This window comes from Acanthochromis polyacanthus, chromosome 11 (assembly GCF_021347895.1).
Source record: "Acanthochromis polyacanthus isolate Apoly-LR-REF ecotype Palm Island chromosome 11, KAUST_Apoly_ChrSc, whole genome shotgun sequence".
Taxonomy (NCBI): Eukaryota; Metazoa; Chordata; class Actinopteri; family Pomacentridae; genus Acanthochromis; species Acanthochromis polyacanthus.
The window spans coordinates 4,564,868-4,579,947 of record NC_067123.1 but is presented as its reverse complement, the minus strand read 5'-3'; the positions used below and the strand labels follow the sequence as shown (position 1 = coordinate 4,579,947).

General features: G+C 38.0%; 1 protein-coding gene across 2 annotated transcripts in view; it reads right to left on the bottom strand.

Annotated features, from left to right (window-relative positions):
* Nucleotides 1–15,080, bottom strand: part of angpt1 (angiopoietin 1) — a 93,706-nt gene that overhangs the window by 45,703 nt on the left and 32,923 nt on the right. For both annotated transcript variants that reach the window (XM_022211840.2, XM_051955471.1), the window contains exons 2-4: nt 11,432–11,587; nt 10,823–10,944; nt 6,436–6,668 (exon numbers count right to left, since the gene is read on the bottom strand). In XM_022211840.2, coding sequence (XP_022067532.2) covers nt 6,436–6,668; nt 10,823–10,944; nt 11,432–11,587 — 511 coding nt within the window. The remainder of the gene's footprint in view (nt 1–6,435; nt 6,669–10,822; nt 10,945–11,431; nt 11,588–15,080) is intronic.

The following is a 15,080-nucleotide window of genomic DNA, read 5'->3' as shown; positions in this document are numbered from 1 at the left end:
TGCAGACTCTAATCCAACAAAGATCGTCCCGTCAGGTGGTCATTTACCCCCAAACCACCCCACAGGAACGCCCCGCTATCGTTGTTTCACAGCTTTCTCTGACGCTCTGCACCAACCAGCTCTGCAAATATTATTTATGTCCCAATATTTATTTACAGAACGATATTTGGCGCTTCAGCGGGGACTGGAGTCCGACGGGGGGTTCATGTGAAAGCAGCAGCGGGGGCTCGGCTGTTTGCATAAATCAGGGCTGCTGCCAAACCGGCCCAAATCCTGGGACTGAGGCGGAAAAAGGATGGAGCTAAATGGACTGCTGTGGACATCAGAGTCATTAAATAAGCCGGTTCCACGCAAGAACCACTGATGGAGGAAATAGATTTATGGATGCGGTGCTAAAACCAGCACATGCAAAAAAAAAAAAAAAGCGATAATTATGAATTTGCATTTGTCTTTCCCACGTGGGAAAATATTAGAATCATCTTCCTTTGACACAAACTGGACTCTATAAAAGATGATGTTGCTGATATTTACAGTAAATTAAATGAAAATGATCGGTCTTCATTGTATGAACAGAATCCAGAAACAGAGGAAATATTAAAACAATTAAACTGGTGTCCACACTGTAAAAAATACAGTTTTTATACTGTAATTTTGCTACAAATTTACTGTTAAGTTTCATACCTCCCTATTTTGTTAAATTACCAGCCTGTCCTCAAACCAAAAACGACCACATAGGTCGTCTGTACACGCCCGTATTACGGCCCAGTGTTACATTTTGACTATGCGACCTCTAGCGGTTGAGTAAATATCGACACTCTGGTGTCGCAGGTGAAACGTCACCATGAACAAACTTTTATCTTAACACTATCCCTATCCCTTTCCCTCATCCTAACCCTAACCATAACCCTAAACCCGTGTTGGGAAATTGAGGAAAAAGCCGTTTCGCGAGGGAAAAGCCGTTTCTCAAATTAAATCCCGTAATGTGTTCCTTTTCACCGTCGGGGCGCTAACGTAAATACGCTCTCATGGGTCGTATTCCGGTGCACGTTACATACGACCGATGCGGTTGTATGAATTTGAGGACTTGTTGTAAATTACAGATACAGATGTAAATTACAGGACAGACAGAAAAATGTACGCCGATTGTCACATAACTCCGCTCAGAGTAATAAACCAAACATTTGGCCCAAAAGGTGCTAAATTATTCATCTAAAACCCCAAAACCTGCTTGTAGGTTTTAAAGACCCCACTTAACACAGTTTTTAAACGTTGGACCCTCTAAACCTACCAGTGAGATTGAAAGGTGCGTTCAATTTTTTTAAAAATCCCCAAAATTGCACAATTTATCAGCACAAGAAACTGCTCAAACAGAAAAAAAAGTCAGATTTTTAACTTTGTGTTGGTTACGTAATATAATATAGTAGTAATAAGACTTTCTAAGCTTAAGAATTTAGGTAAATTCAGCTCTTACGTAGCAACTTATGTGACTGAAACTGGAAACCACTGCAGACTTCATGGCAGCATAAAACTGCATTTACAGTTTACTGAGTTTTAATGCTATTAAAAGCAGAAAAAGTTTGGTTCCTCCTGTGTGAAGCGTGGTGTGAGGTAAAAACTACCTGCAGAAAGGTCTTCAGAAGGTGTCAAACTCATTCTGCCGCTCAGTGAAGCATAAAAATAATCAGGCATGGCAGTTTAGCCACATTAATGAAGTGGGTTTTATTGTTCTGTCACTCCAGTTTTAAGTTTTGAGGCTTCGCGTGGAACCTCAAAGCGATTAGACTCCGACTGAGCAGCTGTAAAAATGATGAATGTCATTCATCGAAGCGGGATCATAGAACTCTGTAAAACAAAATCACATTTAGCAGCCAGAAGAAGCTTTTTTTTCCTGCACCGTGTTCCAAAGCTGAGATCAATTACGGCTGGTAATGAGGCTTTAATAACAAACCAAACATCTGCAGCAGCTCAAACACAAAACCGTAGATGGGAAATACATTCAGTGATAAACTCTGGCTTCTTAAAACCTTCCAGGACTCGAAGCGAGTCCGAGCTGAGGAGGAAACGCTCCAGATCGGGTTTCAAAACACACTCGGTGGAACTGAACCTTCAACAAACAACCTGAGCAGCTTTAAGTGAACAGAGGAGGAGCTTCACATGCGAGATCTTTCTCCTCGACTCCCCCAGGAGCTGTTAGACAAGGAGATGACCTCTGACCTCCAGCCCGACTTGCCCTTCAACACCAGCCGGGTGGTTTGAAGGACCAACCACAGAGCAAAACATCTCCTCTGGTTAGAGCCGCCACCAATCATGAAGAGGAATGAGGAGCATTAAAGCTGTCAGACGACTAAAGTGGGAATTTAATCAAACAAAACCATCAAAACAGAGAACCTGAAGTGTTTAAATCTCACCTGGAGAATCTGCAGATGCTAGAAAACGTGAAAAAGATGTCCGGTAAATATAAGCTACACATAAATCCAGAACAAACGAATGTGCTGAGTTGCCAGTGACCTCCATTTTATGGAGCATTAAAACCAAAGAAGGCAGCAGCGTAGTAAATACAAAACATGTATACAATACAAACACATCATTATTCATGTGCAGCAACAATGGTTTCTTTATGCTAAGCTAAGCTAATCACCCTCTGGCTCCAGGTTTATATCACATCTAACTCCATGCAAGAAAACTAAAAATCTAAGAAAACTAGTTTTCAGTTTTCAGTCAAAAAAAGGTAGCAGTTAGCTTAGCTTAGCTTAGCTTAGCAAAAGGAGTAGAAGAAGGTGGAGAGCAGTTCCGAATTTAAAAATGAGAACAATCAGCATCTTTAAAACTCAACAATGAACTCATATCTCATCTGTTTATTGAAGAAAACTAATTAGATGAGAAAACTAACAAAGGTGTTAAGACTGGACATAAAACAAGCAGCAGTTAGCTTAGCTAAGCAAAACAGAGGTGCTAACAGACCTAAAGTTTAAAAATGCAACTACCAGTACCTTTAAAGTTCAACAATTAGCATGTATATCTCATCTGTTTAATGCACCAACAAATGACAAGCTGAAAGATGTCATGGCTGTAACCAACTAACTTCCTGTTACACAGAGGTTACTTCATGCTAAGCTATGCTAACCACTCCCAGACTATATGTTCATATGAGTGCAATGACATCTAAATAAATGCAAGAAAACTAAACAAATGATGTGTTACATTTGTTGTCAAAAAAGGCGGCAGTTAGCTTAGCTTAGCAAATGGAGTAAAGAAACAATTCCAGATTTAGAAAATACAAACTATACAAATACAGATACAAAAAAAAAAATTCTGTGTTAAGTTTGCAGTTTAAAAAACCCCAAGCAGTCAGCTTAGCTTAGCATAAGTAGTTAAAGAAGAAGCTAGCAATCCTAAAGTTTAATAATTCAACTACCAGCAGCATTAAAGCTCAACAATTAACACATATCTCATCTGTTTATTGCACTAACAAACGACAAGATACAAGATGCCATGGCTATCACTTACTAGTTTCTTGTTAAACAGAGGTTTCTTTATGCTAAGCTAAGCTAATCACTGCCTGACTCTGGGTTTATACAAAAGGAGGTGCTAACAGTCCTAAAGTATAAAAATGCAACTGCGAGCACCTTTAAAGCTCAACAATTAACATACGTCATCTTTTTAATGCACCAACGAGCTGAAATTGAACACACAAAAAAATGGCCACAATTGTTTCTTGGTTCATTAATGCTAAGCTAAGCTAATCACTCCCCGACTCTGAGTTCATACAAGCACACTGACATCTAACTTCACAACAGGAAACCAAGAATGTGAGAAAACTAATAAAGGATGTGTTAACTTTGAAGATTACAAAAGAAAAGGCACCAATTTAGCTTAGCATAAATTTAGCTTAGAAGAAAGAAAGTGTTGTAGATTAAAATAAAAACACACATTTAAAACTAAATAATAATGAACCTGCACATCGAGTGTTTAATCCGCACACAAGCGACAAGTTGTAGGAAGTCTAGGAACTCTTGGCAAGAAAACTATGGAAGAAAACTGCTAATTTTATCCACGTTTCAAATTAGAAATTTCACAGAATGCATTTCTGAAAACTCCAGTCAGAGAGTTAAGGATCAACAAAGCATAGATACAAGAATATTTCTGTAAATAAAGACAAGAGTATTAAGATTATGCAAACATTTTATGCCAGACAAGTTCTGTAGTGTTCAATTAATTCACAAGTTGGGATCAAACCTATAAATGACGGATTCATCAGATGCACATCTCACAGGAGAAGTGGTAAAAGTAGTCTGACGGTGAATAGAAGCAGGTAAAGTTCAACTTTAACACCAACAAAGAGCAGCAGTGTGACCATCCTGTGTTGCATCTTGACATCTCTGCAGGAAATACGAGGTTGCAAGTAATCCCAAAACGAAGAGAGGAACTATCAAATCTTCTGTGACCAACAAGATTTCAGGATCAAGTGGGTGTTCGAACGTCTGAGAAAGGAGGTAAACGAGTGCGCCGAGTTTGACCGAACAAGAAGGTCGCATTGCTGCCGGGTCAATCTCCGGGCCGGGAGGGAAATCCCTGGTGTCGTATTAACAGGGAGGGACCCAGAGGAATGGAATAAGGAGATTACTTCATGCTGCCTCCATAGAGTTCGTAAAACCAAAGCGTGACGAGCGATTGTTGCGGAGGAAAGCATCACGCTGCTTTGTGGGAGCCACCAGAACCTCTTTAACTTCCTTCTTCATGCTGGAGGTCAGAAGAATCATCACAACTCCACAAAGATCCTGAAATCAAAGTTGAACCAGAGGAAGGAAGGAGGCAAAAAAGCAAAACAACTTCATCCACCAACCCTGCGGTCTGGAAAAGTTCAGCGGGGTTCGTCTCTGGTTCGGGTCATCGCTAGTGGAGGTCGACAGTCTGAAGACGATGACTGACGGGTCAAACGCAAATATAAACCTCCTCAGGATGGATTTGATTTAGTCTGACGACCAGAAAGTGAAAACAAGATTCTGAAACAGTCAGAGGCTGTTTTCAGAGAATCCAGAGACGAATACTGATGTCAGTACACTCAAAACGCGCTAATGGTAGCATGGGAAATCCAAGAAGGTAATTATCACGAAGAACAGAAGAACAGCAAAGGACAATAAAAGTTTAAGGGATCTAAAAAGAAATAAAAACTGTTCTGATGGGGAACATGAGTAGTTCTGATTGGATGTTTTCCCCTGAAATCATTGTAGTTCAACATCTGGGAACCATGAATTCCATAAATTACATCAGTCAAAAAACAAAACACGTTATCTTCATGCTAGGTGTAATGTCATGGCTACACATGGTGTTAGTATTTATTCTTATTTATTTATTTATTTTATTCAAATATTTATTATTTTTTAAATATTAATTTTTAAATATTTTTATTTCATTAGCTATTTTTCTTAATTGTTTGCATTTATTCTTACTTTATTCATTTATTTTTTAATCCTTATTTTTATTTTAATATTATTAATTAATTTATGTGATTATTTATTATTTTCATGTGACCTTTTTTATCCAGTTAAATTTATTTCATTTTCTATTTTTTATTTTATTATTTATTTTTTTCGTATTGTAGTTTTAGCATATATTCTTATTTTAGATTTATTTATTTACTTTATATTTTTATTCTTTTCATATTTATTATTTTATTTTATAATTTATTATTTTTATTTTATCTTTTATTATTTTTATTTTTTTCATCCAGATTTTAATATGGTTTTAGCAATTATTCTTATTTTATTATACAAAAAATTTTGTCAACAATATTGGATATTATATTTTGTTGACATTTGACTGTTTAAACCCAAGGTACTGATTTTGTGTAATATTTCACAACTTTTGGGTCATTTTTAAATTAATTTTAATACAATCCATTTTTCTTGTCGACCGTACAGCCTTTCGTCTTAAATACTCATCAAATGTTTCATCTTATTTTTGTTGTTTCCTGTGCATTTATCTCTAAATCTGCTTTTATTGTGAAACCCTTTGATCTGCATGGATCTAGTTGGACGGTTCCATTTAAATAAAGTTTGATTGAACAGCTCAGGAGACTCTCGTTAAGGTCATCGTGATGCTAATGTGGCTAAAAGCTGAGCCGCTGGTTTGGCAGCTTCCTCCCAAACTATCGTTGGTAATCAGACACCGAGCCGTGATGTTGGAGAGTTTTCTTCTCTGTTGTCTCTCAGTTTCTGGCTCTTGGTGGAGCTTCAAAATGCAGCGCTGCCTGTTGCTGTCATTGTCTGAACTGTTTCCTGATTGGTCCTGCTGAGCTCAACGCTATCAGAAATCTCAATTAACTTCAACTTTCACTTCTAATACCGTCTCCGTCTCCCTGCCAGAATCTGCTCTTAGGTGATTGTGCAAGTCGGTCTTTTGATGGAGCTCCAGACTTTGGTGCTTCCAGCTTACCTCCGTCTTTGGAGCAGAGGTTGAGGAGGTTGTGGACGGTGTCCATCATCTCCTGCTGCTGCCTCTGTAGGGCCGTGCTGTTCCCCGTGGCCCGGCTCAGTTGGGCCTCCAGCTCTCGGATCACTCCGCTCTGTCGGCCCACCAGGGTCTGCAGGCTTCCCTTCTCCTGCCTCAAGGTCTCCAGCTCCTCCCGGTGACGGACCTCCATGTCCAGCATCTTCTGCTCCAGCAGGCTGGAAGAAGAACCAGAGGTCAGTGAGAGTTTGTTACAGAGGACGGAGAGTTTGGTGATTATCACCCAAATCCTCTGGAATGAGAATTATTTCCTTAGGATTTAACCGGATTGAAAATAGTCGTTATAATATCAGCAATTATTGGATGGTTGTGTAATATGAATGAAAACAGGTCAAGTGATAAAATCTGAAATAATAAAAAATTCCATCTACTTCTTTGGTTTCTGCTGCTTCTTTGTGATGGAAATCTGCACTAAAAACAAATTAAAAGAACCTTCAACCCATTTGAGTTAAGAATATAAAATATTCCAGATTTAGTCGTGTTGACAGAGTAAATGAATTAATATCTGGTGGAATTTAAGCTCTAGTTTCTGTTACTTGTATTCAAACTATTTAAGTTGAGGTAACTTAATGAAATTGGTTTGATAACAAAATGTATCTTCAGCTTGATTCCTACCAACTGAAACTATCTATGAAATTTAAGTTTTCTGGGATAATAATCTTTTAAAAACTTTCCCATTGACCCTTTTCGAGCTGCTAAAATGTAAATATGTTTGAACAACAACATCTCAGAAACTGTCTGATGGAAAAACCTCAAATTATCTCATTTCTGTGGGGAAAGTTTTTACACTCAAAATTTAAATTTTGTGTGTTGAAATACTGAACTGCAGTTCTACGTGAAGAAAAATGTGGAAAAAAACCCCCAAAAACTACTGAAGAAATTTTTAACTGGATGAAGTTAATTTTATAAAATATTGGTCAACTTAAAAATTTGAATTCAAGATTGTGGTAATGAAATACTTAAAAACACACAAAAATTTTTTAATGAGCTTAAAAATTTGTGACTGTGCCACAAAATATTAAATAGTTAGAATAACTAAGGAACTGCAAAGGAAAAGAAAATTTCTCCAACTTAATGTAGTTTGTTGGGTTAATATAATTTCATTAAAAGTTGTCTGAACTCAAAAATATTGGTCATTTTTAGTGTTGAGTCCAGTAAATACCATCAGAAAGTACTAAAACTATCTTTACTTCACCTCCTCGTGAGTGATTTGCAGGAACTTTCCACATGCCAGGAACCCAGATAAAAATGTTTCTGTAGGTTTAGTTTTGTCCAGACTTGACCTTTTATACATAAAATCCCTTCATCACTTTATCTTGTTTATGTTTGTATAAATTGTTGTCATATTAAGACATAAATTCTTGGATTCTGACCAAAAACACAACCTTCATCTTGCATAGTCAGTCCATCCTCTAGCACTGACACAGTACATGTAGAATGGTCTGACTGCACCTCATCATTATGTTGAATTTGTTTAGATTTCCATCCTACATGATAAATGTGTGTTTTTGCCTGTTCTCATCATGCAAATTGCTGATTTTAATGGTTTGGGTTATTAATTGTTTGTTCAGCTTGGTAGCAGAAAGAGAATTTTACTGGAGGTTGGATTCAGAACCAAAAGAAATTAGAGGCCGATTAACATAACTTCATTAAACGTTGTCTGAACGCAAAAGTATTGACGCAAACTGGTCAGTTTTGGTGTTGAGCCAATGAAATACCATCAGAATGTATTAAAACTGTCTTTACTTCACAACTATCTCCCAGTCAGTGAACTTTCCACATGTCAGGAACAGAGATAAAGATGTTTCTGTAGGTTTAGTTGCCATGAGCTCCTCACACAACATCAACAAAACGGTTCAGACTGGAGTCACAGCAGTATCTGGGCTTCACCATGACACAATCTAATACCTGAAAGATGATATAAGCTGACATCCAGGTCACTCTCTAATCACATGGTTCCCTCTGTCACCGGGAAAAACAAAAGACAAAATGGAATAATATCATAATTGCTCAGGCTCAGGGAAATTGCCCTCAGAAATCTAAATCCATAATCCTCAGGCTCGACTTAAAACGCTGAGTTTTAAATTGTTCTTCTTTTTTCTAAGTGATTGCAGGAGTCTCTATGGGGACCGAGTGCAATGAGACATGTGGACCAAACCCCTTTAAACACTACATCATCTGAGAGCATCCCAGTGGACCAATCACCGCTCGGATTTGGAAGACATGAAAACTTTTCCAAATGCCACATTTTAATTGCCTGATTTTGCAACAAACGCACACAGTGGTCCAGCACGGAGAACATGGGCTCATGTATTACAGAGCCGAACATCAAGAGGATACGATAATACGCTGCTGTTTATACAACCGCATGGTTTGGAAAATTAAACTGTACGCTGGTCTGTGAGAGCTGGTAGCAGCTTTAGGTTCTGTTTATGTAAACTGGCAGAGAACGGCAGCACTGAGTGATAAATGTTCCTACAGTCGCCTGTCCAATGCTTCAGCTTTGCTTCCCTTTGGTTGCCAGCCTGTATGATGCATGTATGTCTACTTGTTCTGATCATACAGTTTGTTGATTTCCTTGGTTTATAACTCGTTAGTGGAAAGAAACAGCAGGCTGATACCTGACATGTACATCCAGTCAGACTACAAATACTGCTGTTCTATTAGTAAAAAAGATAATTTATGATGTACTTTCATGCCTCGCCAACCAATTAAAATCCGTCCACACTTGGCCCACATACAAAAATCCCTTCACCAGTTTATCCTGTTGGATATTTATGTGACATTGTGTCATAATTAGCATAACAATTCTTGAATTCTGACGGTAATATGTTTTGAGTGTGCATGGTCTGACTGCACCTCCTCGTTTGTTTAGATTTCCATCATTTCCATTTCCAGCTCACGTGTTCTTGCCTGTTGTTGTTGTGCAAATTGCTGCTTTTATTGGTTGGATCATTAATAGTTTCGCTGACTTGCTATCAGAAAGAGAATTTGCCTCAACGTTTATGTAAGAACTTGCAGAAGCAGCAGACTGATGCCTGAAGTTTACATAAAAAAAAATCATGGTGAGGTTGCCATGGTAACTAGAACTACTCCTACATCATGTTAGTTTACATCTATGTTTGTCCGAGACTTCACCTCTGATCTTTAGATGTAAATCACTTCCTCATTTTATTCAATCAACCAGATATTTGTAGGAATGTTTTGTCACAATTAGCATTACAATTCTTGGATTCTGGCAAAAAAATATGTTTTGTGAGGTTACAGAGGCCTTAATGTTGCATAGTCAGACCATCCTCTAGCACTGACAGTACATGTAGAATGGTCTGACTACACCTCATCATTATGTTGAATTTGTTTGGATTTCCATCGTTTTGATTTACAGTCAATGTGATAAATGTGTGTTTTTACCTGTTCTTGTCATGGAATTTGCTTATTTTATTGGTTTGGACCATTAAAAGTTTCTCCAACTTTCTAGCATAAAGAGCATTTGCCTCAATGTCTTTACTGGAACTTGCAGAAGCAGCAGGCTGATACCTGAAATCTACATCCAGTTATTCAGACTGCAAAAACTGCTGTTCTATTTGTGAAAAGAAGAAGAAGAAGAAGAAGAAGAAGAAGAAGAAGAAGATAATTTATGATGAGGTTGCCATGGTACCCTACGTGATGCTAGTTTACATCTATATCCATCCACTTCATCATTTTATTTAATCAATCAGATATTTTTAGGAAATTTTGACACAATTAGCATTACAATTCTTGGATGTTGGCTAAAAATATGCTTTGTGAGGTAGCAGCGACCTCATCCTTGCATAATCAGACCATCCTCTCACATAGCACTGTGTAGAATGGTCTGACTGCACCTCATTATTCTTCTGCTGTCGAAATCTTCTTGTGCAGAGCTAAGAACAGGATACAGCGATGTTGGCCCCTTAAAATAGAGATGAAGGACTGTTTTGGTGGGGGAAAAAACAAATCCCTGAAGATGTTTTTTTTTCTGTAATATTTTACACTGTATACATTAAATGTATCTTCTGTAAACTGTTGTGTTTGTCCAGAATGATTTTAAGACTGATGCTGAGATTGAAAAACATTTGAAGTGGAGCCAAAGTTCGATTCAGGAAGCTGTTGTTGACCAAAGTTAGCAGTTGTTCTTATATACGGAAACTAATAACAACTATGATTAAAACGGACAATTCACATGCATTCACTGCACATTTCAGAGCTTTGGCAAACAGGTAATTTTACACTGGCTACTTGTCGAATATATCTTCTTTACTTTCTCCATTTTGTGTAATAAACGTGCGTTTACCTGTTCTTGTCATGCAGTTTGCTGATTTCATTGGTTTGGACCATCAACTCTTTCTCCAACTTGTTGGTGGAAAGAGAATTTTCAAGCAGCTGGATCTCAAGTCTGGACGTTTGATTCAGAACCTGTCACAAAACAAATTCACGTATAGAGAATATAAAAATATTACTGATTTCGTATCATGCGCCAAAGCTTAAGGAGGAACAAAAAACACAGGGAATATTTAAGCTCTGGACATTGGAGCTGCACATAGAACTTCATTTTGTCAACTTCTCACCTCACACATGGCAACACTTATATCCATCTCTGGTACCTTTTCTTTTAAAAAAACCTCTGAAAACAGTTATCTTTTTAGTGCTTTCACAGAAATTACCCACCGCCAACTTCACAAGTTTTCCATCACCTCCTACTCAAGCTCCATATAAACCTTCAGCCAAATAAATCAAAGGAGGAAAATTCATTTATTTCGCATCGCTGTCGTCTTTGGAGAGTAACTTTTTTGGATCTCAGAGTAGATCCACTCAGTTATAGATATAGTTATGATTTCTACGCTGTTTTACAGATACAGGTGTGGTTGGAGGCTTTAGCACCAGTGTGTTTTTAAGATCTCACCTGAGTCTCGACATCCGTTAGCTTCCGTGTTTGTTCGGCCGTCTGAGAAAGAAGGTTGGTTCCCATTTCCAACATGGCGGCCGTGTGGTTGTGGACGGCGCTCTGCTGCAGCTGAGCCATCTCCGTCTTCATGCTCTCCTTGATGTAGTTCTCGATCTGCATCAAGACCGAATGCAAAAGGTTGATTGAGGGTACATGCCATAAGTCTCTTGACATTAAATATTCTTTTTTTGAAGGAGACCTGGCCAAGAAGGCACACCATAACATTATAAAGATTAGAAACTTGAGCACAACAACAGCTGACATAGGGCAAAAGTAAAGCTCATTGGAACAGCCAGGATATAAAAGACGCACAAAACTAAATCCAACTTGGCAATATCCGTTACACGTCTTCTGTTCAAAATTTTGAACGCTCACAAAGAAACAAACAGATGAAGCTGTAATCTTTCTGAAGGTTATTCCAAGACCAGGGAGCAAAATAGGAAATAGAAAACCAAGTTCAGAGCAAATCCTGTACTCCCTGTAGAGCTGCTGTTTAGAAGAATGAAAATTTTAACAGTTGATGAGTGAGAAAATGACACAGTATGAAGGGAATTTAAACAGTATTGCTGTCTCTATAGACATAACAAAGACCAAGAAACCGGATTATAAAGTATGCAAAATGTTCCCTGTACATTAAGTTTGATATAAAATGTAGGCAGAGTCCCTGTAATGAAAAGATATGGCAGCAATGTGCATGTAGATAATGTCTCAGCAGTCTGAAACACCTGAAACGTAGCCTCTATTGGTGTTTTCCTCACTGCTATATCTAAGCAAGATGTATTCCAATAATAAATAACAGCCTAACTTCAGTTTCATCAGTAAGTGCTCAATATGTGCTTTAAATGAGAGTCTGTCATCCGTCCAGATCTCCAAGTATTCACAGGAAGATACTTGTTCAGTTAAGTCTCCATCTAAGTCTGAATGCTAGCAGTATGTGAGATCTGGGAACGAACCAGGCAAAAGATCATAAATTTGCTTTTCTTGGCAGAATCAGTCGTAAATCTTGCAATGAGGCCTGCAGCTGTTGAAAACAGTCTGGAGTTAATCAGTTGTTTGGCTCAGAGAAGATTCAGCTGGACACACTATTGTGTCATCTGCATAAAGATGCACCGTAGCTATCGGCATGCTGTGAACTCGTAATGCTACAATTTTCAGATGGTGCTTTGAAGGGTTTAAACTCACAATCATACTGGCAGTTTTACAACATCCATGTGTAAATGTAGAAATGTTGCCTTTCAGTTAAACTCTTTATTCTACATCAACATCTGAGTGGATCCAATTAACCTGCTAAATCTACCACCAGATTATACTGATTTCAGGTGTTTGTCTTTGATTCCAATGGGCTAAAATAGCAAAAAAATAAATATATATTTACAACGAACATTAGGAAGAAAACCATTATCCTCTTGAAGTTCTCAGTGATTTCCTTGTGTCGAAGACTTTCATAATAAAACTAGACATGACTAAGTATCGCTTTTTGTCATACCTCGTAAGGATCCTAGAATTGCTGGTAATCAAACAACTTAAATCATTTCTTGCAGCACAAACACTACGTCAGTAAGAGCTTATAGTAAAGCACAGCACTGTATCTGCCACTGCTCTTGTTTTACATGATTTTATTACAGATTTGGTTAGAAACAAGCAACATACAGCTCGTTTAATGTTCTATCGAAAGCATTCGCTACAGCTGGTTTTAATGAAAATCCCTCTGAATATTGTCAGAGTTACCTCATGAACCAACGGCAGTGTGAGGCAATCAAAAAATTTAAGTCAGAAATGCAAAAGGTGTCCCACAGGGCTCAGTCTTGGTGCCTCTGCTTTTTTATCGTTATTTATGCGGGTATCGTGTACATCTTTACGCTGAAGATACCATGCTCTACATTCTGCTGTCAAAGACATTCAGCACTGCTTTGCTCAGGTTTAAGTCTTACTAAATAAGACCAAATGTATTCTCATATGCAGGTAAAATTAAATATATAATCTTCATCAATCCGATCAACCTGAAAGCACTACAAATGTCTGGTAAGTTGGACTGATGAGAAACTCACTGTTAAACATCACGTCTCCACGTTGGTGACTAAACTATGTCATCATATTTTAAATCCAGCTGTTCTTGTCTTAGTTAATTCATTTGTTTTTAAAGCTTACATTCTCTAATTGATGCTTTAATCATTTTTCTATTTTTGATATTTAAATTTATAAGTTTCTTATTTAAGTGTCTTCATCTTCTATTGTCTTACTTAGATACACTGTAAATGAGGCCTCCATAGTTCAAAGTAATCAATGTATGAACGTCACATGGTGGAAATGCATTCTTAAGTCCATCTGAAAACATACACAAACATGTTTTCCATCATTTGAGTTGCACTCGTGTGGAGAATGAGTTTGGAGGATATGGGCAGAACAGATGTGGGTGGTTAGTTTGGATGGAAGAGATGAACAGATATTCACTGAAGCTTGTCTGTAAAGAACTCTTTCATCCTTATCTCCAACCAGTCGATGCTCCAAACAAATGACAAGATCGAGATAAAGCTTCAGGCTGGACGGATTTACTATATGGACCATCTGTGTATAGAGCCTGGATTCAATTAAAAATTGAGTCAAAATTAAAATCTATTCAGAATAGACTGTATTTTCTTTTATCTTGTGCTTCTACATCCTCGTTCCTACTTTGCTTGTACAGCGAATTACATCATTTTGCGGCCTTGATTGTTGACTTATTAGATGTTGAAGGATTTGTCTGTGTTTGGTTATAGACGGGCTTTGGTTTGACAAATAAACCCAACTTGATTGGATTTTAAGTGTCTACTTGTTGATCTGGTTGCAGCAGTCTGAACACACGCTGAGACGATTCGATAGTCAGCCGGAGGGGGGAAGATTCTCAAACACTCGATCTGGAAAAGATATTCTCTGGGTTCTGTTTTGGTTTATCGACGTGCCGTAAAAGCATCTTTGAGCAACGCATCAGCCAAGACAAATCAGTCACATGTGTCCTTTGTGACATTTCCCATTTATTCTGCAGCAGCTGTGGGTTTCACAGACAGAGAAAGAAAGCTGAGTGCCATGGCATTCACTACTCTGTCAGCGAGAAGATGTTCTGGAAATGCTTTAGGTTTCAGCCTTTTTTTTTTGCATGGGGTGAAAGAATATTTGGGTGATACATGCACATACTTATGGAGCTCTTTAGTAGGCTAAGTTGGTACAGGTAGGATGTACTACTTTAAACCAAGAGTGTCTTTAAACGCAGCAGCAGGAACTTCATTGACACAGGATTTGTCAAAAAAAAAAAACAACTAATGTTTTGTGTTTTTCTACACATGCAAGAAATCAGCTGTCATTTCACCCAAATTCCAGATTTATGGTATTGTGGACTTATTTGTATTAAAGCTTCTCTGGGTAAGATTGTCATTACACACAAAGCTCTCAGAATATTACCACCCTCTTATTCCCCAGCATGCATGGACATACCTAGATTTTGGTATACTTGTAGTTAGTACAAAATGTTGTAGTGTAAATTGGGGGGGGAACTCACCTGTAGGTTGTAACTTTAGGGCTTTTTGGTTTAGGAAGCAGTTGGCAGTATCATATGGGACCAGCAGTCATGAAA